The 25,831-nt window shown below is 41.0% G+C and overlaps 1 protein-coding gene across 1 annotated transcript in view; it reads left to right on the plus strand.

Annotated features, from left to right (window-relative positions):
• The window catches only part of SRPK3 (SRSF protein kinase 3), a 69,824-nt gene that overhangs the window by 25,046 nt on the left and 18,947 nt on the right, over positions 1-25,831 (plus strand). Inside the window, exons 6-11 of the mRNA XM_067464202.1 lie at positions 1,551-1,638; positions 2,928-3,034; positions 6,466-6,631; positions 8,995-9,020; positions 22,008-22,161; positions 25,254-25,532. Of these exons, the coding sequence (XP_067320303.1) occupies positions 1,551-1,638; positions 2,928-3,034; positions 6,466-6,631; positions 8,995-9,020; positions 22,008-22,161; positions 25,254-25,532 (820 nt within the window). The remainder of the gene's footprint in view (positions 1-1,550; positions 1,639-2,927; positions 3,035-6,465; positions 6,632-8,994; positions 9,021-22,007; positions 22,162-25,253; positions 25,533-25,831) is intronic.

Consider the following 25,831-nt stretch of genomic DNA (forward strand, 5'->3'; position numbering starts at 1 on the left):
AAAATACTAATTGCAATAAAATAAATAAAATAATCAACATAACAATAAAATATAAAACATCAAAGCATATAAACAATATACACAAAACATAGAAACTCTACTGGCTTCCAATAAGTTTCCGGTCCTAATTCAAGGTGCAGGACCTGCTTATCTCCGAGATCGCATCTTCCCCTATGAACCAGTGTGTACCTTGAGATCATGTGGGGACGCACTGCTCTCTCTCCTTCCTCCGTCTCAAGCATGGTTGGTGGGGATGAGGGAGAGGGCCTTCTCAGTGGTGGCTTTCCCGGCTCTCTCCCTAGGGGAAATCGGACAGGCTCCCACTTTGTCCTCTTTCGAGAGACAACTAAAAACCTGGATGTTCCGATGTGTTTTTGATTAAGTAGTCCACCAGTAATTTTCCTGTCCCTACTTTAAGTTCAGCACTTTATGTCGGCCCTCTTATTGTCTACCTCAACACTTTTGATGACAGTATTTCCAGCCCTGCCTACTCGATTGTTGCACTTCTCTTGCTCTCCCTTCAGAATGTATTGTATTCATTGAGCCTGTACCTCAGCTATGTTCTTTATTTCAGCCATATTGTTTTGTTGTTGTTTACAATTGTGATTGTTTTTATATCTTTACTAGCCGTCCACTGCCACGCGTTGCTGTGACCCACATGGGGTTCTGTGTGGGAGGTTTGGCCCAATTCTATCGTTGGTGGGGTTCGGAATGCTCTGTGATTGTTGGGGAACTATAAATCCCAGCAACTACAACTCCCAAATGTCAAGAGTTTGGGCATATTGAGTATTCCTGTAGAGTTTAGTCCAGATCCATCATTGTTTGAGTCCACAGTGATCCCTTCCAGTATTTTCTGTTGGTCATGGGAGAACTGTGTGCCAAGTTTGGTTCAATTCCGTCTTTCGTGGGGTTCAGAATGCTCTTTGATTGTAGGTGAACTATAAATCCCAGCAACTACAACTCCCAAATGACAAAATCAATTTTTTTGAGTGAAGGCCATACATTGGGTTGTTAGGTGTCTTGTGTCCAAATTTGGTGTCAATTTGTCCAGTGGTTTTTGAGTTCTGTTAATCCCACAAACGAACATTACATTTTTATTTATATAGATATCTGATGTTTTTCATCTGTTGTGCATTATTTGTAATTTTTGGGCTTGTCCCTTGTAAGCCACCCCGAGTCCTCTTGGGGAGATTGGTTGGCAGGGTATAAAAATAAAGTTACTAATTATTATTATTATTATTATTATTATTATTATTATTAAGATAGTTTATGGGGATGGGTAAGACTGGAACTGAAGAAAGAATAGCCTGATGAGATGCCTTAACTACTGATTTCCCCTTGCGGGTTAGTTTGTGTTGGGCTAGAAATGGAACTCTTCTCCCTGAAGTGATTTTTGCATCCAGAGAAATATCGTCTCTGCATATCTCTTGGGTTGGTAACTGAAAGATGAATAGTTTTAGCTTAGATGCCTGTAGTTGCTAACCTCAGTATTGCTCCAGAAACTTGTAGTTCACCTGTTTACTTGGCACTTCTTTTTTCCTCCCTTCTAGGTGCGAGACTCTGATCCCAGTGACCCCAAGCGGGAAAATATTGTGCAGTTGATTGATGATTTCAAGATCTCAGGGATCAATGGTGTCCGTATCCTTCCTTGGGGACTCTGAATATGTGTGTGTGTGTGTGTGTGTGTGTGTGTGTGTGTATGTGTGTATATATATATATATATATATATATATATATATATTCTCACTTGATGTTCTTGTTCAAACAATTATTGGGATTTTGTTTGAAACACATGGTTTCTTAAAGCACCTCACCTGAATGTCTGGTCTAGACAACACTTTGTAGATCGACAACACTTTGTGTATATATATATATATATTCACTTGATGTTCTTGTTCAAACAATATTGGGATCTTGTTTGAAACACATGGTTTCTTAAAGCACCTCACCTGAATGTCTGGTCTAGACAACACTTTGTAGACAGCAGGCAAAAGAGTACAAGATCAGGAAAACAAATAACAGCACTACTACATTAGTTAGAAAGCTAGCAGATAAGGGAGAAAGCAAGCCTCATGCACATCTGGAGATGTTTCTCCAGGAGAGCATTCAGTTCTGCAACTTGCCTCTTGAAATCTTTCCAAGGACAGTTTGAACCAGAATGAGCTTTTATGAGATATGGGCATGGATTGTAGATGCTTTCTGCCTTTTTTTGGGGGGGGGGGGGGGTTTACCTTGGGCTGTTAAAAGATTTTCTCCCAAATTGAATGATCAAGAACCTATAAGGCAGTGGTTCTCAACCTGTGGGTCCCTAGGTGTTTTGGCCTACAACTCCCAGAAACCCCAGCCAGTTTACCAGCTATTAGGATTTCTGGGAGTTGGAGGCCAATAGGTTGAGAACCACTGCTATAAGGTGTTTTAGTGCATAATACATCATACAAGCTGGGCTTGTAAGCTCATTCATTGTGCAAGAGGATATTCACTGTATCCTGCCTTGAGCCGCAGGAAGAAGCAGGTAATAAATTCATTATTATTATTATTATTATTACCTCTTTTTCACATATTTTTTTCTAAACCACAACCAAATTCTGGCAAACTCTCAGAATGGCATTAGTGCTGTGAAGTTGCTTTCCATATTTTCCTCTTGCAATCCCTGTGCTGTAAAAAAAAGAACCCAGGTCTTGTGGATATTTGAAACTTCACCATGTCTTTGATGCATATGCGGGTGCCCCAGAGACCTTTGTTTAGCATTTCTTTCTCTGATACATTTCTGTTTTTCTCTTTTTCCCCCCATATTCTGATTTTTTTTTTTTAATTCTTCATTAATACTTTTGGGGAGGAAATGACAAGGGATGCTGCGCTGATAGGTTCCTCACTTCAAGAAAGCTATTCTGACCGTGGCGGTTTCTCCTTGACTTGACCCTCCCCAGATGTTTGCATGGTCCTGGAGGTTTTAGGGCACCAGCTGTTGAAGTGGATCATCAAGTCCAATTACCAAGGGCTCCCTATTCCTTGTGTCAAGAGTATCCTACGTCAGGTAAAGGTGGCTCTTGTTAGCAAGTTCCTGCAAAACGATGGTTTGTTTGTGGTCAATTTGTGCAGCCAAATAATCCCTTACCTTCTTATTTCATTTGTTTATTGAATGAATAACTTCCAGCAGAAGGATACCTTAGAGTTGTGCTAGAGGACCTAAAATGCCTATCAGGCATTGTTAAGTTCTCCAGTGCAATTCTATGGACAGTTTCCAATTGAAGCAAATAATCATCTGTTGGACAGAGAAAATGCCTATTTTGTCAGACTAGGGCAGTGGTTCCCAACTCGTGGGCCCACTGGTGGACCACGAGGCCTAAAATAAGGTCAGTGGCTCTAGATAATTAAATATGGTTTTCTGTGGGTGAGCAGATGGTGACTACTGGATGGCATGCATTCTGTATCAGAAACTAGAGCTGATGTGGTCTATCCAATGTGATTTTCTGAATCAGCACCCCAAATAATCAAACCAAATCTAAAGTTTGTTTATTTATTTATTTACGACATTTATATGCCCCCCTTCTCACCCAGAAGGGGACTCAGAGCGGCTTCCAAGTAAAAAGTAAATACATTATATTATATTATTATCATAGCACAATATTAATATTATATATTACATGGTACTATAACATTATACTGTAATATTATTAGTAATATTACATTTAATATAAAATATATAATTGTAATATATTATTATTAATTGTAGTATATTGTATTACATTATAATATTATTATAATTATTATAAACTTGACCAAAACTGATTTGTAATCCTTTTGGTATTAATGTTGGAGAATGGTTTCTGGTCAAAGTGGTCCCTGGTCAAGTGGTCCCTCTTCAGAAAAAGGGTTGGGAATCACAGGACTCGGGAGACAAAACTGTGAGCAGTAGTCCAGCAGATACAGGGGCCATTGTGTAATGTTGATCAGAGTACCAGACTACATTCCCAATATTTATGAGAGCTATCATTAGCATCATCAAAGCTCAGAAGACTTACAACTCTCAGTATCACCCAGGAAATGCTGGGTGTTGTTTTCCATGGAAGTAATTTTGCCGCATTGGCTGATTTTCGACTACCTTTCAATCAAAGAGTCTAGATGGTTCACAATTCTTTCTCTCTATTCCTGGGGCCTCCTAACACAGCCTATAGTACTTAACAAGGTGCTCAGGCTCAGATGCTCCCAGTTTGGACTCTAGGGTACTCGACATGGAAATTGTGAAGCAATCTCAATTTCTTGACATGGAAATTGAAGAGCTTTTAATTTGTTTCCCACTTGAGCATGCATCTTCCTTCCTTTTCTTAAAAAATATAAATTTATCAAACAAAATGTATAAGCATACATTCTTCCCTCTTTTCCCAACATCGTAGACAGAAGAGTATGTCATATTATATACAATCTAACAGTAAAAAAATCAGAAACATCTTTAAGCATATTTCTTATCATTTTTTTAAAACTTTCAATTACAACGTATACTATGTATACCTCTACCACACACCTTTTATCTACTTTTACATGTTTTATTTCTTTATAATTAGTAACCATTTCCCCCCTCTTTCCCTTACCCTTAGTTTGTGCCCCCTTCACCAGGACCAACCAGCTCATATTATTTCACAATTCCAAAATGTCATTGTTTCTGTTGCTGGCTTATATCCCTTTCCCTCATTAAGCACATACTCAATAAATTTTCCCCATATTTTCCAAAAATCTGTTTGTTTCCATATTCCCCTTTTCATTTTAATATTGCAAGTTAGCTTAACATTAATAGCTATATTCCAAATTTCCCTATACTATTCTTCTAATTGAATTTCTTTTTTTTTCTTTTCCAATTTTTTGCTATTAGCAATTTCACTGCTGTTATCAAGTTAGAAAGCAATTCTTTCTGCTCTTGTGAGGAAATTGTATTGTCATGTATAAGTAATAATGCTAATTTGGGTGTAATCTCGATCTCTATTTTTATTATTGCTCTTATTTCTTTGAATATGCTTTCCCAAAATTTTTGTATAATTTTACATGACCACCACATATGAAGGTATTTATTTGTTTGTTTGTTTGTTTATTTATTTATTTACAGTATTTATATTCTGCCCTTCTCACCCCGCAGGGGACTCAGGGCGGATTACAATGTACACATATATGGCAAACATTAAATGCCAATTAGACATACAACATATACAGACATACACAGAGGCTATTTAACTTTTTCTGGCCGCCAGGGGAGCTGTTGCTTTCATCATCCATCTGCGACACTGATGAAGTACTTCCGCATTCTCCGCATGCTTTTGCTGGAGTGCTTTGCTGGAGTCTTTTTTATGGCCTCATAAATTAGTTAATTTAGCTTCCCCACACAATGTGGTACCTAATTTTCCTACTTGACAGATGCAACTGTCTTTCGGGTTGCAAAGGTTGACAACAGGCTACACAATTGGTTGGAAGCCCACTCCAACCCGGGCTGGCTTCGAATTAATGACCTTTTGGTCAGAGTGATCTTAATGCAGCTGACACTCAGCCAGCTGTGCCACAATCCCGGTGTGTTCCTATTTCCTGACACCCTCTCCAACACTTATTTGAGTACCATATATTCTGGCGTATAAAACTACTTTTTAATCCAAGAAAATCTTCTCAAAAGTCAGGGGTCGCCTTATACGCGGGAATAGTCTTATACACAGGAGTCGTCTTATACACTGGGGTAGACTTATGCATGGGAGTCGTCTTATATGCGGGAGTAGTCTTATACGCCAGGAGTCATCTTATAGAGTGGGTGCTGAAACTTCCAATCCGGACTGGAGAATCTGTGATTGGTGCATATTGTGGGGGGAGCTCAAAAATGGCAGTGGCCGCGTCCCTGCCTTATCCAGTGACTGTATGAAAGCATTAAGGGCGACGCTGTACAAGTACGATAGAAGAAAATCCATTCATCAGGATTCGTGGACTTAATGTGGTCCCGATGGTGAGGTGAAGGGGCGCCTCACCGGGAAAGTGGAAGTGAAGGGCGGAGCAAGCTGCAGGCGTCCGGGGCACCCGGGGTATGGAAAAAAGAGATAGAGTGGCTCTGGGCCCAGAAAAACACACCTCTTTTACATGTCTGGCACACCCTTGTATCCTATTGCCGTACCTCCTCCTCTGCTTCTCAGATCTCGCTCCTGAAGGCTGCAGTGAAGAGGTGCAGGTGCACATGTGCGAGATCTGAGAGGCAGAGAAGGAGGTACAGTAATAGGAAAATTACCATATTGAAATCAAATCTGATGCTTTTAAAAATTTTATTGGGTGTGTGTTGGAAGAGGGGTAGTCTTATACGGCGAGTATATCCCAAACTCTATATTTTAACTGGAAAAGTTGGGGATTGTCTTATACGCCTAGTCGTCTTATACGGTATTTTTTAATCAATCTAATGGGAGTTAGATACCACCTCCATACCGTTTTATGCATCTTCCTTCCAAGGTATTGCAGGGCCTTGACTACCTCCACACCAAGTGCAAAATCATCCACACAGACATAAAACCGGAGAATATCCTGATGTGTGTAGACGAGGGCTATGTGAGGCGCCTGGCAGCTGAGGCCACCATCTGGCAACAGACTGGTGGGCCTCCACCTTCTGGGTCTTCAGGTAAGCCGTCCCATCCTACTGAGCTCCTCAATACTGAAAAGAGGGTTGGTCATTCTCTGATCTTCTGATCAGGTGTTTGGCAAGACCGGGTTTGCAACCTCTGGGGAAGCCAAAGTTGTAGCTTGCAAGCAAGCATCTCCATTAAATGGACCTTGAAATCTGAGTTTTTTCTTAATTTTGAGGAACTTGGCGAATGAAGCAGCTTTGATTAGCCAGTTAATGCATGAGAAATACAGCTAAAGTTAAAAGATGGGAAGGAAAGGCTGGAAATCATATATCCAAAAAAGGAGACTGGAGAACTTTACTTTGAGCAGAAAATTCAGGGGGGGGGGGGGGGGGGGGGGGAAGCACAGAGATAACATTGATTGAATATTATTGGAATTTCCTTTCTGTCTGGCAGATAGTGGATATGCATGAGAAAACATGAGAGTAGGTTAAATAAAAGGATGTAAAGAAAATTTTGGACAAGGCAGAAATGGGGACTTGGGGCAAGGTAGAACATTGTTAAACAGAATGACAAAACACTATCAAAATAACATATAAAATAAGATCACGTCTGCAAATTGTAGCTTAAATAATAATGATGATGATAGTAATAATATTGTCACATGAGGGTAGCGAAACTGCAGGTACATCAGTAATAGTGGTCATAGTATACATGTAGAGGATTTCCATCCTTCATTTCCTGTAATGCTCTATTCTCATTGGGTCTTGATGTTGGTGTATGTAGAGGTTGCACTCATGCAGGTTGGGGGTGATTGTGTTGATCAAAACAGCATAGCTAATAGTGAGGAATTTAGGGAGTTTGGGTCCAGGATACCTCAGAAAGTACATGATTGCCATCCACTTACTAATGCAGTGGTTCTGAACCTGGGGTCCCCAGGTGTTTTGGCCTACAACTCCCAGAAATCCCAGCCAGTTTACCAGTGGTTAGGATTTCTGGGAGTTGAAGGCCAAAAACATCTGGGGATCCCAGGTTGAGAACCACTGCACTAATGGATCTGTTTATGATATTGTGTAAGGAGATATTCAGTATATCCTTACACAAGAGGTTTGCTCATACAGATTAATTGCTGTCCAGTGGCACATGGGTCCAGCTCTGCCTTACCAGGTACTGATTGCCATAAGCGTGAATCAGAAAAAACTCATTCATTTTACTGGTGAGTTGGTTGCTCCAGTAGTCCTGTCTCCCCAGTAGCCCAGCGTCTGATAAGTATGTTGACAGAATTTGATACTCTCCCTGCTTCATACATATACATGCATGTAGCACTCTTATTTCAAGCACTGTAAATCTTGGGTCTTCCTCAAGTTTTAGAAATTTTACCAGGCACTCATAACATGATTTCAAGGATAACTTTGGCCGCCATATGTCTAATAATAATAATAATAATAATAATAATAATAATAATCTTTATTTAATACCGTACCACCATCTCCCCAATGGGGACTCGGGGCAGCTTACTTGAGGCCAAGCCCAACAGCATATTACAATAAAGTAAAACCAAAACACAATAACAACACAGTAAAATACATACAACATATGAGTGCAAAGACGATAAAGCAAAATCGTACACAGTAAAATAAAATAACATAACAATGAGCAGGCCGCATGTGCAAGATAAAAACTAAGATACTAAAAATACTAAAATCAAGATGAGATAGGGATGGAGCAGATTGTTTGTGGGGGAGAAACTCGTAAAGGAACGGGGTCATAAATATAGACCTTCATACAGGTGGGAAATATACTCTGGGGACAGAAACCATTGAGGGGAGCAACTGTGTATGATAATATGGCTACTCTCCAAAAGCACATCGGAAAAACCAGGTTTTGAGATCCCTCTTGAAAATTTCTAAGGAGGGGGCCTTCCTAATCTCACCGGGCAATGAGTTCCAGAGTCGGGGGGCCAAAGCACATAGTGTTTATATAAAAGAAGATCTGAGATCCTCCATATATAGACTTCTTGGGATATAACCAAACTATAGATATGGCTGATGTATAACGAACCCACATTAGAAGCTCAATTTTTGCTGCAGTCCAACAGTGAGCAAGATATATTTGATGAGGGCAAAATTGCTAAAATATTCAAAGCTGCCAAGCATCACCCTAGTGGTTGAACTCTAAGATAAAGTTGGTTTGGGAAGGGAAGCGGGAAGAACTATGGCATCACCCCTATAACTATATTTATTTTAGTTAGCTTGGAGCCTGGGTTCATAGGTCTTTCCCCTCTTTTGTCCTGCATCTTAGCATTACTGGGCGATACGTGTTTGCTTTGAATTTCTTGGCTTTTTGATTCTGGGATTCAATTCTGTCTCTTTCTCTCTCCCTCTTTTCTCTCCTTCCACCTATGCACTTCTTTCCTCAGTCAGCTCTGCGCCCCAGGAAACCCTGGTAAGTCCCCCTCTCCCTCATCTAGAAGTGATGAGAAAAATGAAGTGTTGTTGTTGTTGTTGTTGTTGTTAACCCTGTTTGCCTTGTGGAACTAACTGGCTTTTACTCCCCACCTCTGTTGGTTTTAAGTGGATGACTTTTTTCTCCATGATCATCCTAGGCTAGTGATTCTATCTGCATTTTCCAATAGTTGACTGGTAAATCCAAACATGGCAACCATCTTCCATAGGCAAACTGGCTTCATAGCCTCTGAACACTGGGGAACGACAAGGAATAACAATTATGCCTTGCTTTCTGAGAGCAGGTTTGATAGCTAGGCATCATTAATAATAATAGGTCCATAGGTTGGTAAAAGTTGTCCCCTGACATTAAGTCCAGTCATGTCTGACTCTGGGGTGTGGTGCTCATCTCCATTTCTAAGCCGAAGAGCCAGCATTGTCCATAGACACCTTGAAGGTCATGTGGCCAGCATGACCGCATGGAGTGCCGTTACCTTCCCGCCAGAGCGGTACCTATTGATCTACTCACGTTTGCATGTTTTCGAACTGCTAGGTTGGCAGAAGTTAGGGCTGACAGCGGAAGCTCACACCGCTCCCTGGAATTGAACCTGCGACCTTTTGGTCAACAAGCTCAGTAGCTCAGTGCTTTAACCCACTGCGCCACCGGGGGGCCCCTACTCACCAATAATAATAATAATAATAATAATAATAATAATAATAATAATAATACACAACACTTCTGACCTCACGATCGTGTTAAAGAAATATGGATCATCAATGTTACAATCCCAGGTAACAGTAGGATTGCAGAGAAACAACAGGAAAAGCTGACACAATATGAGGATTTAAAGATTAAACTGCAAAGACTGTGGCACAAACCAATAAAGGTGGGGCCAGTGGTGATTGGCACACTGGTGCAGTGCCTAAAGACCTTGGCCTGCACTTAAAACACAATCGGCTCTGACAAAATTACCATCTGCCAACTGCAAAAGGCCACCTTACTGGGATCTGCACGTATTATTTGCTGATACATCACACAGTCCTAGACACTTGGGAAGTGTCCGACGTGTGATCCAATTCAACAGCCAGCAGAGTGTCTGCTGTGGACTCATCTTGTTGTGTTTCAAATAATAATAATAATAATAATAATAATAATAATAATACATTTTATTTATTGTCAGCCTCTCTGATGGCTCGAGGCAGGGTATAACAAATTCAAAAACAAATGGATATAAAAATACAATAAATTACTAAATTTCACACACACACACACACACACGAAAACTTATACCAAACCCAGCTACAGAATTGACATATAGTGGTACAAATCAAAACTCATGATTGGGTAGATCTGCCAGAAGAGATGGATCTTTAATTGCAAGGCTGGAGCAGACCACCCCCAGAGGACCTCAGTGTTTATTTATTTATTTATTTATTTGCATTATTTCTATCCCACCCATATCAGCCCAAAGGCGACTCAGGGCAGCAGTGTTTCGGACAGATTGTACAGGAGAAGGCGATTCTGTAGGTAACCTGGATCTAAACCATGTAGGGCTGTAAAGGTCATAACCAACACTTTGTACTTTGCCCGGAAACTAATTGGCAGTCAGTGGAATGATTTTAGAATGGGTGTAATATGCTCACTCCTAGATGTTCCTGTAACCAATCTGGCTGCCGTATTTGGAACTAACTGGAGTTTCCGAACTTGGTACAGAGGTAGCCCAATGTGCGCATTGGAGATGTCCAATGCTGAGGTTATCAACACATGCACTCCCATCTTCAGGTCTTCCAAATCTAGGAAGGGGCTCAGCTGGCGTATAGTAAGCTGATAGTAAACACTCCTGACCCTCATATCTACCTGGGCTGACATTTGGAGGGACAGATTTAGGAGCACTTCCAAGCTGCTGGCACAATCTTTCAGGGGGAGTGTAACCCCATCCAGGACTGGTTGACACACCTCCACCCCCAGATGGCAAACACCTCTGTCTTTTTGGATTCAGTTTCAATTTGTTTTTCCTCTTCCAGCCCATTACCTTCTCCAGGCATTCATTCAGAGGAGACACGCTCTACTTAGCTGAGGTTGTTTTTGAAGGCATGGAGTAATATATAATGGTACTTAAAATCCATTTTGTGAGGGCAGTTGTGTCATTTTGCCTTATGGTTGACCAAACTCCATCCTAGCTTCTCCAAGGGCAGGATGATGACAACAGGGAAGTTTGGAACCTGTCCATGTTTGGGATATGTTTATTTAGGCAATCATATACACAGAAATGAAATATGAATTAAAAATATGGAATTTTTAAAAGCAATAAGGCTGACTCTCTCCTTCGGCATATTCTACTTGTCCTCGCGTAGTTAGGTATGGAGTCAGCACTAACATGTGTAGTTAGGGAATTTTACTTAATGAATGTCCCATTCACACAATCATTTAACTACCCGTATATACTCGAGTATAAGCCACCCGAATATAAGCCGAGGTACCTAATTTTACCACAAAAAACTGGGAAAATGTATTGACTCGAGTATAAGCCGAGGGTGGGAAATGCAGCAACTACTGGTAAATTTCAAAATAAAAATAGATACCAATAAAATTACATTAATTGAGGCATTAGTAGGATAAATGTTTTCGAACTGTAATTTAAGATAAGACTGTCCAACTCTGATTAAACCATTATTTTAACCTTCTTCAATGTAAATGTGCTTACATATCCTTCCAATAATAATAAAGAGAGCAAAATAATAAATGTGATAAAAATAACTGAGTAAAATAATGTAAATGTAATAATAATAATGGCGCTCTGTGCAGTCGTGCCGGCCACATGACCTTGGAGGTGTTTATGGACAATACCGGCTCTTCAGCTTAGAAATGGAGATGAACACAACACCCCAGAGTCAGACATGACTGGACTTAATGTCAGGGGACAACCTTAACTTTACAACCTTTTAATAATAATAATAATAATAATAATAATAATAATAATAAATAGAATAAAATAATAAATGTAATCAAAACAGTAATATCTATATAAATAAAAATGTAATGTTCGTTTGTGGGATTAACAGAACTCAAAAACCACTGGACGAATTGACACCAAATTTGGACACAAGACACCAAACAACCCAATGTATGTCCTTCACTCAAAAAAATTGATTTTGTCATTTGGGAGTTGTAGTTGCTGGGATTTATAGTTCACCTACAATCAAAGAGCATTCTGAACCCCACCAATGATGGAATTGAACCAAACTTGGCACACAGTTCTCCCCTGACCAACAGAAATTACTGGAAGGGTTTAGTAGGCATTGTCCTTTGGTTTTGGAGTTGTAGTTCACCTACATCCAGAGAGCACTGTGGACTCAAACAATGATGGATCTGGACCAAACTCTACATGAATGCTCAATATGCCCAAATGTGAACACTGGTGGAGATTGGGGAAAATAGAATCTTGACATTTGGGAGTTGTAATTGCTGGGATTTATAGTTCACCTACAATCGAAAAGCATTCTGAACTCCACCAGCGATGGAATTGAATCAAACTTGGCACACAGAACTCCCATGAGGGCCACAGCAACGTGTGGTAGGGGACGGCTAGTATAGAGTAAAATAATAAATGTAATAAAATAATAATAGAGTAAAATAATGTAAATGTAATAATAGAGTAAGTTAATAAATGTAATAAAAATAATACTTATAACAGAGTAAAACAATAAATAACCTTGACTCGAGTATAAGACGAAGGGAGCTTTTTCAGCCTAAAAAAGGGACTGAAAAACTAGGCTTATACTTGAGTATATATAGTATGTCTTTTGTATTGTTGGTATTCAAGGATTTTAATTTTTTTAAAGACTACTTAAAGTTGGCTAACAAACATTGTTTAAGAGGGAACCTGGTTATCTTTAAACAATATAAGCATGACGAAGGCCATTGGGAATTTGTGGATGAGTGGGAATGTCACGGAGAAGAAATTACATGCCTTGAGAATTGCTTCCAAATGGTTAAGGAACTCCAGCTTATTATCAGGAACTTCTCAAAGTGGCAGATTCATCTTCCCTCTTTTTCTGTGATGCATGCACGCTCATGAATCTTACCTCCCGTATCCATATTCCCATAGGATGACAGGTTGCAGCAGTGTTTCTCAAACTTTGGTCTTCCAGCTGTTTTGGACCTCAGCTCTCCAGATACACGACTGTTGGCCAAATTGACTGGAACTTTTGGAGGTGAAGTCCAAAATAGGTGGAAGAAGGAAACTTGGAAATCACTGGATTAAATATTTCTTTTTTTCTTGCAATCTTGCTCTCTCCTGTACCTCTTCCTTCATTTTTTTCCAACTTTTTTCATATGGCTACTAAACTATTGCATGGGGTTCTTTTTTATCTGTCATTGTACTGTTGTTATCGTTATTTTTACAAAGGCTTATATTTATTAATGTGCCTTCAGAGTGACTGCCAGTCAGAAGATATAAAATGCAGATAGATAAACTGCTCTGGTATAAGTGAACTTCCTGTCTTCTGATATTCATATTTGTATGGTTTGTTTTTCTCCCTTGAAAGAAGGACAAAAGCACATATATAACAAGACATTTTTTTTTTGCCCCAAAGCACTCTGATGTGCATTCTGGGATTGCGGAAAATATCATATGCACAATATATAGAACACCAGAATATTAAACATATAACTAGCTTGGGTATCAGGTGATGTCCGGGTTATTTGCAAAATATGGGTTTTTTGGGGTGTTAGCTAATATCAGTTAGGTAATTTGTGGTTACATTTCTTAGAAAAAAAACCAGTCTTTGTTTTTGTTTTTTATGAATGCTCCCATTAGAAAATGCGTACGGATGTGGATAAACTACAATTCCCAAAATCATGGATCAATTCTCCCCAAACCCCGCCAGTATTCAAAGTTGGGCATGTTGGGTCTGTGTGCCAAGTTTGGTCCAGATCCTTCGTCACATGGGTTCAGTGCTCTCTAGATGCGGGTGAACTACATCTCCCCGAGTGCAAGGTCAATCACCCCCAAACCCTGCCAGTATTCAAAGTTAGCGATGTTGAGTCTGGGTGCCAAATTTGGTCCAAATTAATCATCACATGGATTCAGTGCTCTCTGGATGCAGATGAACTACAACTCCCAGAATGCAAGGTCAATCACCCCCACACCCCACCAGTATTCAAAGTTGGCCACACTGGATCTATGTGCCAATTTTGGTTCAGATCGGTCATTGGTATTGGGTTTAATGCTCTCTGGATGAGGATGAATTACAACTCCCAGAAACCAAGGCTAATTACCCCCAAATCCCTCCAATATGTTCAGTTGGTCATGGATTCTCTGTGCCAAGTTTGCTCCTGGTCAATGGTTGTTTGGTTCACAATGTGTTCTGGATGTAGGTGAACTACAGCTCCCCTAAATCAAGCTCAGTTCCTCCAAACCCCACCAGTATTTTCAGTTGGTCATGCGGGGTTCAGTCTGCCAAGTTCGGTCCAGGTCCATAGTTGGTGGGATTCAGAGTGTTCTTTGTTTGTAGATGAACTATAAATCCCAGAACTACAACTCCCAAATGTCAACATCAGTTCCCCCAAACCTCACCAGTATTCAGATTTGGGCATGTCAGGTATGTGTACCAAGTTTGGTCCAGACCTTTCATTGTTTGGGTTCATAGTGTTCTCTGGATGTAGATGAACTACAACTCCCCTAAATCAAGGGCAACCCCCCCTCCCCGAAAAAAAACAACTCTCCACTATATTTTGTTCTTTATAGAGGTTCTGTTTATAGAATCATAGAATCGTAGAGTTGGAAGAGACCTCATGGGCCATCCAGTCCAACCCCCTGTCAAGAAGCAGAAATATTGCGTTCAAATCACCCCTGACAGATGGCCATCCAGCCTCTGTTTAAAAGCTTCTAAAGAAGGAGCCTCCACCACACTCTGGGGCAGAGAGTTCCACTGCTGAACGGCTCTCACAGTCAGGAAGTTCTTCCTCATGTTCAGATGGAATCTCCTTTCTTGTAGTTTGAAGCCATTGTTTCGCGTCCTAGTCTCCAGGGAAGCAGAAATCAAGCTTGCTCCCTCCTCCCTGTGGCTTCCTCTCACATATTTATACATGGCTATCATGTCTCCTCTCAGCCTTCTCTTCTTCAGGCTAAACATGCCCAGCTCCTTAAGCCTCTCCTCATAGGGTTTGTTCTCCAGACACTTGATCATTTTAGTCTCCCTCCTCTGGACACATTCCAGCTTGTCAATATCACAATTGAGACTTGTGCGCCAACTGCGACCGTACCTCGCAACGGCTGATCTGGCCGGGGTGGTTCATGCCTTGGTCACCTCTAGATTGGACTACTGCAATGCGCTCTACGTGGGGCAATGAAACCTTTTTGTAGCTACTGGGCCCATCAGAACAAATCCCCAAATATGGAAAACTATCATGTAAAGAAGTTTTCTGAGAGGTAAATATTCTATGTTCAGGGATTACCCCCCCCCCCCCCCCAAAACACACACACCAAATGCAAGCTCATGTGATTGAATACTGCTCCCTATCTAGCATAACGTGGCACACGCCAATTCGGTTATACTGTGCCACTAAGTACTTTTTTGAACACGTACGGAGAAACATTTTCAAAGTGGGAAGCCCTTTCCTTTGGAAAACGTTCGACTTCCTTAATATGTTCCTGACCTTGTTAGTCACCAGATGGATGGATGGATTCTACCCACCCAACAAACCAGATAACATGTTCCAAAAAAGAAGAGAGGTTAGAAAGGGAAATCTCAACTTGTGTGTATGTTTATAAATAACGTTTCCTCTCTTAGCAACTTTTCTCTTCGCATTTCCCCTTAATACATTTCTATGGTGGTAGCGAGGTTGCAACTTAAGGGCAAGAGATCTGACAAGGCAACAAATATTTCCATCAGATTTGTGCCTGAGCTGGGAGTTTGTTTCCTAGGTAACATTACAAGGGTTTTTCCAGAATAATTTCTGCATTTATCAGGACCAGTTTCTCACTGCAGTCTGCTTCTTGGGACAGCAATGGACTTAATCGGGTACCTAATGTTGGAATTCAACCCTATACTGCTCAAGTCTCAAGTCCTCAATGAGGAACAGTTTAGTTACTGTAGAATAGATTAAGGGTTTCCCTAACAAAATGGGTTATGGGCCCAACACCCAAAAGACAATGTTCTCAATGTATTCTACAAAGGGTATAGATATTCTATACCATTGGTTCTCAACCTTCCTAATGCCATGACCCCTTAATACAGTTCCTCATGTTGTGGTGACCCCCAACCATAAAATTTTTTTGTTGCCACTTCATAACTATAGTGTTGCTACTGTTTTGAATCATAATGTAAATAATATCTGATAGGCAGGATGGATGTATTTCCATTCACTGGACCAAATTTAGCACAAATACTTGATACGCCCAAATTTTAGTACGGGGGGGGGGGGGGGTGATTATGTCATTGAGGAGTTGTAGTTGCTGGGATTTATAGTTCACCTACAAAGAGCATTCTGAACTCCACCAATGACGGAAATGAACCAAATTTTGCATACAAAAGCAACAGAAAAATACTGGAAGGGTTTGGTGGGACCTTGAGTTTGGGAGTTGTAGTTCACCTACACCCAGAGAGCACCGTGTACTCAAACAATGATGGATCTGGACCAAACTTGGCACGAAGTCTCAATATGCCCAAACGTGAACACTGGTGGAGTTTGGGGAAAATAGACCTTGACATTTGGGAGTTGTAGTTGCTGGGATTTATAGTTCACCTGCAATCAAATAGCATTCTGAACCCCACCAACGATAGAATTGGGCCAAACTTCCTACACAGAACCCCCATGACCAGCAGAAAATACTGTGTTTTCTGATGGTCTTTGGCGACCCCTCTGACACCCCCTCATGACCCTCCCAGGGGTCCTGACCCCCAGGTTGAGAAATACTGTTCTATACCAAGGAGCCCTCGGTAGCGCAATGGGTTAAAGCACTGAGCTGCTGAGCTTGTTGACTGAAAGGTCGCAGGTTTGATTCCGGGGAGCGGCGTGAGCTTCCACTGTCAGCCCTAGCTTCAGCCAACCTAACAGTTTGAAAACATGCAAATGTGAGTAGATAGATAGGTACCGCTCCGGTGGGAAGGTAACGGCGCTCCATGCAGTCTTGCTGGCCACATGACCTTGGAGGTGCCTATGGACAACGCCGGCTCTTCGGCTTAGAAATTGAGATGAGCATCACACCCCAGAGTCAGACATGACTGGACTTAATGTCAGGGGACAACCTTTACCTTTTATTCTATACCAAACGTGACAAATGTGTCCAGAGGGGGGGCGACTAAAATGATCAAGGGTCTGGAGAACAAGCCCTATGAGGAGCGGCTTAAAGAGCTGGGCATGTTTAGCTTGAAGAAGAGAAGGCTGAGAGGAAACATGATAGCCATGTATAAATATGTGAGAGGAAGTCATAGGGAGGAGGGAGAAAGCTTGTTTTCTGCTTCCTTGGAGACTAGGACACAGAACAATGGCTTCAAACTACAAGAAAGGAGATTCCATCTGAACATGAGGAAGAACTTCCTGACTGTGAGAGCCGTTCAGCAGTGGAACTCTCTGCTCTGGAGTGTAGTGGAGGCTCCTTCTTTGGAGGCGTTTAAACAGAGTCTGAATGGCCATCTGTCTGGGGTGCTTTCAATGTGATTTTCCTGCTTCTTGGCAGGGGGTTGGACTGGATGGCCCACGAGGTCTTTTCTAACTCTATGATTCTGTGTGAACTGATCCAGTTGACAATACATTGAGTTGAATCCAGTAACATAAAACAGCTAATTAAAGCCAATTACATTCTGTATTAAATATGCCAGCAAGAAGGGAGACACATGATTTACTTTTTAATTAGAGTGATCGCTTTCAGATAGCATTTCTGCATAAATGGTCCTTCACAATTAAGGTATCTGTTAATTAAATGGGACATTTCCCTAAGGAATTAAACGGGACATTTCCCTAAGGAATCTGCATGCTTGTAGTTATTTATTAGTACTTTACTCAAAGTCACGCCTTTGAACTTTTGCAAAGCTATTGTTTGCTTTTAGTTAGCCCTTCAATATGACATAGTGCAGATCACAAGGAGCTCCTGGTGGTGCAGTGGGTTAAACCGCTGAGCTTGTTGACCGAAAGGTCACAGGTTCAAATCTGGGGAGCGGTGTGAGCTTCCGTTGTCAGTCCCGGCTTCTGCCAACCTAGCAGTTCGAAAACATGAAAATGTGAGTAGACCAATAGGTCCCACTCTGCCGGGAAGGTAACGGTGTTCCATGCAGCCATGCTGGCCACATGACCTTGGCGGTGTCTATGGACAACGCCAGCTCTTTGGCTTAGAAATGGAGATGAGCACCACACCCCAGAGTCAGACACAACTGGACTTAATATCAGGGGAAAACATTTATATTACTTAGATCACAGGACTGTAACCATGACTCAAAAATAGGGATGGGGCTAAGAGGCCATTGCAGTTAACAGATTACTATACACATAATAAAGAAACCAAAATAAAGTGTTTGGCAGGGACTTCTATGATCGAATTTCAAGTCTCCTCAGAGACATGAAACTTACTCGGTAACTTTGGGCCACCCACTCTCTTTCCGTTGTGAGGATACATGAAATTCATGCCTAGTGCCTTGAGCTAATTGGTGCAAATAACATTATATATCATGATTTGTGTTCCTGGGTTATAATGTCATTTCTTAATTGGTTCTATCATTAAAAATGGAAAAAAGTTTATTATACAGCAAAAATGTATGTTTTAGGTGGGACATCTTTAGCACATTTTGCTCTAGTTTTTCAATGAATTTCTCATAGAGTCTCAACCAATATAACATAGTTTGTGCAGCCACAAAAATGAAGTTTCTGGAGTATAACAACTACTTTCAAATATAATGTTCAAACCAGGAATTGATTTTAAAATATATATATATACATAGTTTAATTACTGTATATACTCAAGTTAAAGCCTAGTTTTTCAACCCTTGTTTTAGGCTGAAAAAGTCCCCCCAGCTTATACTCGAAGTTATTTATTATTGTACTCTGTCATTATTATTATTATTATTATTATTATTATTATTATTGCATTTATTATTTTACTCTACTTATTATTATAGTTATCATTTTACTTTATTATTACATTTATTATTTTATTTTATCAGTGTTATTAAATTTATTATTTTATTCTATGATTGTTACTCCATTTATTATTTCACTCTATTATTATTCCATTTATTAGTTTACTGACTTTATTATTATTGGAAGGATATGTAAGCACATTTACATTGAAGACGGTTAGGGCAGTCTTACCTTAAATTACAATTTTATATAAATATTCAAAAACATTTAACCTACTGATGCCTCAATTAGCTGCCTCAATTAATGTAATTTTATTGGTATCTATCTTCATTTTGAAATGTACCAGTAGCTTCTGAATTTCTCACCCTCGGCTTATACTTGAGTCAATCCGTTTTCCCAGTTTTTGTGGTAAAATTAAGTGACTCGGCTTATATTCGGGTCGGCTTATACTCTAGTATATACGGTAATATTTTTCTCTGAAGATGTATTTTTTTCCCAACAGAAATAATTTAGAAAGGATTTCAGTGCAGTCACTCTGTCCAATTTAGGTTTCGAAATACTAAAAATCCATGGAGATATGTGCTCTTGTACATGCAATCAACCTTCCACAGTTGTTGGTTTGATATTGGCATATTTGATTAATATGGTCTCTGTAAGAAACAATAAGAAAAGTTTGGGTGGGGTTTTTTACTTATAAATGGATCAACTTATTCAGAACTTTTTTCCATTGAGTTTTTTTTTCTGTGTCAGGAGTGGCTTGAGAAATTGCAAGTCACTTCTGCTGTGAGGGAATTAGCTGTCTGCAAAGACGTTGCCCAGGGGACGCCCAGATGTTTTTGATGTTTTACGATCCTTGTGGTAGGCTTCTCTCATGTCCTTGCATGGGGAGCTGGAGCTGACAGAGGGAGCTCATCCACGCTCTCCCTAGATTCCAACCTCTGACCTGTCGGTCTTCAGGCCTGCCAGCACAGGGGTTTAACCCATTGCACCACCAGAGGCTGCTTTGAGTGAAATAAATAGAAAGTAAATCCTGCTCAGCTGGGCTGGATCCAGCCTATTGTGTCTTAGATCTTCATTGGCTCCCTCTCACACAAGTTACCTCTTGACTTTATTGTTCACCAGAAAGGAACACAAATTTCAACTTAAATATCCGTGTCCCATGCTAGGAATTAGTCCAGGACCTGTCAACTATGTTTCCCCAAGGAAGCATCTCTTCACGCACATGCATGTCCTCATGTTGTGCCTTTTTTCAAGTGTTTATATGTTTTCCTGCTAATCTATATACATAAAAATGTAATGTTCATTTGTGGGATTAACAGAACTCAAAAACCACTGGGTGAATTGACACCAAGTTTGGACACAAGACACCTATCAGGCCAACGAGTGACCATCACTCATAAAAACACACACAAAAACCCCAGCAGAACGGACTTTAACCCCCCCCCCCCAAATAAACTATATATACATATACACATACATTCATATACATATACACATGAACACATACATACATACACATATATACCCAAGCACACACAAATATACACATATGCACAGCTACATATACACTTACACACATATATACACATACATACACATGTGCATTTATACAAGCATATATACACAATATACATATACACATATAAACACAAATATGCATATATACATGCATGCACATATACATACAGACACACACATATACATATACACATACATATTCACTTACACACATATACACATACATATACACATATATGCATATACACAAGCACGCACATATACACAATATACATATACACATATAAACACAAATATGCATATACACATGCACACATACATACAGACACACACATATGCAAGCACACACAAATATATACATACACACACATACATATACACTTACATATACACAAGCACACACATATACACCATATACATATACACATATAAATACAGAAATATGCATATACACATGCACACATACATATACACTTACATATACACAAGCACACACATATACACAATATACATATACACATATAAATACAGAAATATGCATATACACATGCACACACACATATAGACACACATATATATGCAAGCACACACAAATATACACATACACACATACATATACACTTACACACATATACACATACATACACACATATATGCATATACACAAGCGCACATATATATATACACACACATATATGCACACCAACACACATATATACACAGATATAAACACATATATGCACACACAAAACACATATACACAGACTGTGCCACACTAACACATGGCAGCTAGTAAATAAAAAAATACTTATGCCATTTGTTGTGCGTTTTAATCACATTAGGCATAGTTCTGACTGTGAGGTGACATGGAAATGAGCCCCACAAGTGTCACTCTTCGCTCCATGTTTACTTTATGTATGTGTCCTGGGGATCCCATGTTGGTTCAGTCAGTATAAATCACTGAACTGGTCCTGATTTCATGCCATTTGGATCATAACACCTGTATTCTTTATAAACATTTCCTAGTGCTTCTTACATATATGCTATGCCTTTTTTTGGCTAAGTCTTTCTTCTTTTTGTTTGTTTATTTGTACACATCTATCCACTTGCACATTGTATGTTACGGTATGGGGTCACACAGCCTTGTTTTCCTGGGATCCCCTTGCCTGCTTGCTTCCAGGGGATCCGTTTGGTTTCTTCCTTCTCCTTCCACCTTGACAGCCCCAAGCATCATGGGCTCGCATGTATCTCACTTGCATGCTTACCCAACCTCTTCCTCCACCACCTCCACCTCCTCCTCCACCACCTCCTCCTCCTCTATCGCCTCGTTGCACCTCCCTGGGAATTCTGAATGGTAGGGCAATGTGACATGGGACCCCTCTCATCTCCCAGAATGGGAAGCTGTCCAAGAACAAGCGGAAGAAGCTGAAGAGGAAGCAGAAAAGGCAGAGCCAGCTCCTTGCCGAACGGCTTCGTGACCTTCAGCAGCTGGAGGAATTGTCCGTTGCAGCCGCAGGAGACGCCAGTGGATCTACCTTGACTCCAGGTGAGTTTGAAAGTAGAGAATCACCTGTATGCATAACACAACCCCATCACCATAAATGATATCTCATTGCCGAGTATGGTTGTCTTTCAAGGGTAGGATCTTGGTGGTGGGTTCGTAAGTGACGTTAGAGACTTATTCTGGATAACACAACCCAAGGTTACCCTCAACATCGTATTTGTATATTTCTCTTGGTGGCTAAAAAATCTAGACTTGTATAATTTCCCTCGCCACTTTATGTTGGTATCCATAGGTTTACATGGCTTGTTTACATGGCCTGTTGTTTGTTTCTACCAATGCCATGCTCCATTGCAAGCTTGGCTTTCAGGCTTGATCATATGTCATTGTACAGTACAGGTTATTGACTTAGCCAGCATGTCCTTGTTGTGTTGTTTTGCATTTCTGTGAGCAGCTGCTGCTGGGTACATTTGTTGAATGCCACAGGCTCATTTACAGTGGGCAGTTAATTAATTAATTTACAGCATTTGTAGCCCACCTTTCTCAGACTTGTGGCGACTCAAGGCGGCTCACAGAATTAGCAATTTTAGTGCCATCTATATAAATAAAAATGTAATGTCCGTTTGTGGGATTAGCATAACTCAAAAACCACTAGGCGAATTGACACCAAATTTGGACACAATACACCTATCAGGCCAACAAGTGACCATCACTCATAAAAACACTGCAAAACAGAACAGAAGACACTTTAAAAACAAAAAAAATACAACGCATGCATAAAACCACACATATACGCAAACACACATATACACATATGCACAAATATATACACACACAAAGCACATATGCACAGACTGGGCCACAGCGATGTGTGGCAGGGGACAGCTAGTATTTTCATAAAAATACATTTAAAAATATTCAACTCAATATTAAAAAAAAGCATATATAAACCATTTAAAAACATATGATTAGCCTTGTGCAGATCTGGCCCACAGCAGTCTCAAATCCAGCATGTATATGTTAAATCCGAGGCTGTTGTTCAGATGGGCTGGGACCGCATTGGCCCTGCTGGGCTATAACCTCCACTCTTAGCAAGCCACAGAGCTCATTGCAAATGCCTGGCCATTGCTAGTTGTATCTTTGATACCAGAATGGCATGCCTGTGAGGCCAGCAAGAAGAATGAAGTTAACATCCCTTGATCATCTGAGTGCCCCCAATATGACATAGACACATTATGCGATGGCCAGGTGCTTGCATGGAGCTCCATGGTTGGTTAGTATTGGCAAGAGAAGCATTCTTGTATACCCTTCTCCTTGACTTATGTCTGTCTGAACTAATTTTGAGCCCCATCTTGCAATGTGAGATAGTGAAGCTGGCAGACATAAGCCAACCTCCTCAAGGACAACTAGTGTCACAGTGATGACTAAATAGTATGTTTTGTAAATACTGTTAATTAGGTAGAGTTGGCCTTCTACATTTGCAGGTTTGACTTTTGCAGACTTGACTATTTGTGGATTTGATTAAAATGCTTTCTCTGGGAATGTATATGTCCCCCCAGAACAACTCTTATTTTTGTCTCCTGGGATAAGTTGATAATTGAGTCATGCTGGATGACTTAGAACAGGTATCCTTCAACTCTTGTCCTTCAACTTCTTGGGCCTGCATTTCTCAGAAGCCCTGGCCAGCTTGTCTAATGGTTAGGAGTTCTGGGAGTTGAAGACCCAAACTTAGAGCAGGTCTTGTCCAACTGTTGCCCTCCAGCTGTTTGAGTCTCCAATTCCCAGAAGCCCTGGCCAGCTTGTTTAATGGTCAGGTGTTCTGGGAGTTGAAGACCCAAACTTAAAGCAGATCTCCTCCAACTGTTGTCCTCCAGCTGTTTGGGCCTCCAGTTCCCAAAAGCCCTGGCCAGTTTGATTAATGGTCAGGAGTTCTGGGAGTTGAAGACCCAAACTTAGAGCAGGTCTCCTCCAACTGTTGCCCTCAGTTCCCAAAAGCACTGGTCGGTTTGTTTAATGGTCAGGAGTTCTGGGAGTTGAAGACCCAAACTTAGAGTAGGTCTCCTCCAACTGTGGCCCTCCAGCTGTTTGGGCGACCAGTTCCCAGAAGCTCTGGCCAGCCTGTTTAATGGTCAGGAGTTCTGGGAGTTGAAGACCCAAACTTAGAACAGGTCTCCTCCAACTGTGGCCCTCCAGCTGTTTGGCCCTCCAATTCCCAGAAGCCCTGGCCAGCTTGTTTAATGGTTAGGAGTTCTGGGAGTTGAAGACCCAAACTTAGAGCAGGTCTCCTCCAACTGTGGCCCTCCAGCTGTTTGGGCCTCCAATTCCCAGAAGCCCTGGCCAGCTTGTTTAATGGTCAGGGGTTCTGGGAGTTGGAGACCCAAACTTAGAACAGGTCTCCTCCAGCTGTTTGGGCCTCTAGTTCCCAGAAGCTCTGGCCAGCTTGTTTAATGGTCAGGAGTTCCAAGAGTTGGAGACCCAAACTTACAGCAGGTCTCCTCCAACTCTGGCTCTCCAGCTGTTTGGGCCTCCAATTCCCAGAAGCCCAGGCCAACTTGTTTAATGGTCAGGTGTTCTGGGAGTTGGAGACCCAAACAGCTGGAGGGCCACAGTTTGAGGATGCCTAAGAGTTTCCTAGAGAGAACATCTCTAGGTCATCCAGTGTGATTCTGTGGACAGCTTCCAGCAGAAGTTGAACATAGAGTCGTGCAGGAGAATCTACAGATTCCTTGAGAGGTATGTTTTTTCAGATTAAAAGTGGTTAATTAATTTACAATTTTCACTGTGAATGAGGCCCTGTGCCTTAACCACAGCAAATGTGGAGAGTGGACTGTATAAATAGATTTATATTTTTCCATATTTTTGATATTCTAATAATGGAGTAGGTTTACCTGTTTGATAGTCAGGTCTTGCTTCTTTTCCTTGGATGACAAATCTGTTCTCTAAAACATGTAACAAATGCAGCTGTGGGTTGCTGTGAGTTTTTTAGGCTGTATGGTCATGTTCCAGCAGCCTTCTCTCCTAATGTTTTGCCTGCATCTGTGGCTGACATCTTCAAAGGATCCATCTTGACCAATTACATGTTTACATACACAAGGTTAATAAACGATGGGATATCCTTTTCTTTCTTTCTCCTCTAGAATTACAGGATGGGACCCCCATCTCTGTCTCCACAGCTGGAGGAACAGAGGCCTTAGGGGGTTCTCTAGCTTGCAGCCCCCAGAGCTTGACCTCTTCCTCTGGCTTCTACACGCACAATGCCTACGACAGCTGCAATGGACATTCTCCCCCAGGCACTGCCAGCCGCCACTTCAGTCCAGAATCTGCAACCTCCGGCTTCTCAGGGTCCCTCTTCTCCGGCTCAGCCATGTCCAGTGCCTCTAACCAGCGGGAGCGTGGAGGCCTTCTTTCCCCCAGCAGTGAGTATCTTTTTCTAGATCCATGATCCTGGCTGGGCAAATGATCTAGTCTTAAGTAGTGGCCATTTATTGTGGTACCTCCATCCCCAAGATCCTGAGTGATAATGATAGCAGAAATAAAACTTGAGGTAGACTTCACTCTCACAGCCCATAAATTTAATTTTAGTGTTTAAAGCAGGCATGGGCAGACTTTGGCCCTCCAAGTGTCTTGAACTTCAACTCCCACAATTCCTAACAGCTGGTAAGCCAGCTGGGATTTCTGGGAGTTGAAGTCCAAAACTGCTGGAGGACCAAAGTTT

This window comes from Anolis sagrei, chromosome 2 (genome assembly GCF_037176765.1).
Source record: "Anolis sagrei isolate rAnoSag1 chromosome 2, rAnoSag1.mat, whole genome shotgun sequence".
NCBI lineage: Eukaryota > Metazoa > Chordata > Lepidosauria > Squamata > Dactyloidae > Anolis > Anolis sagrei.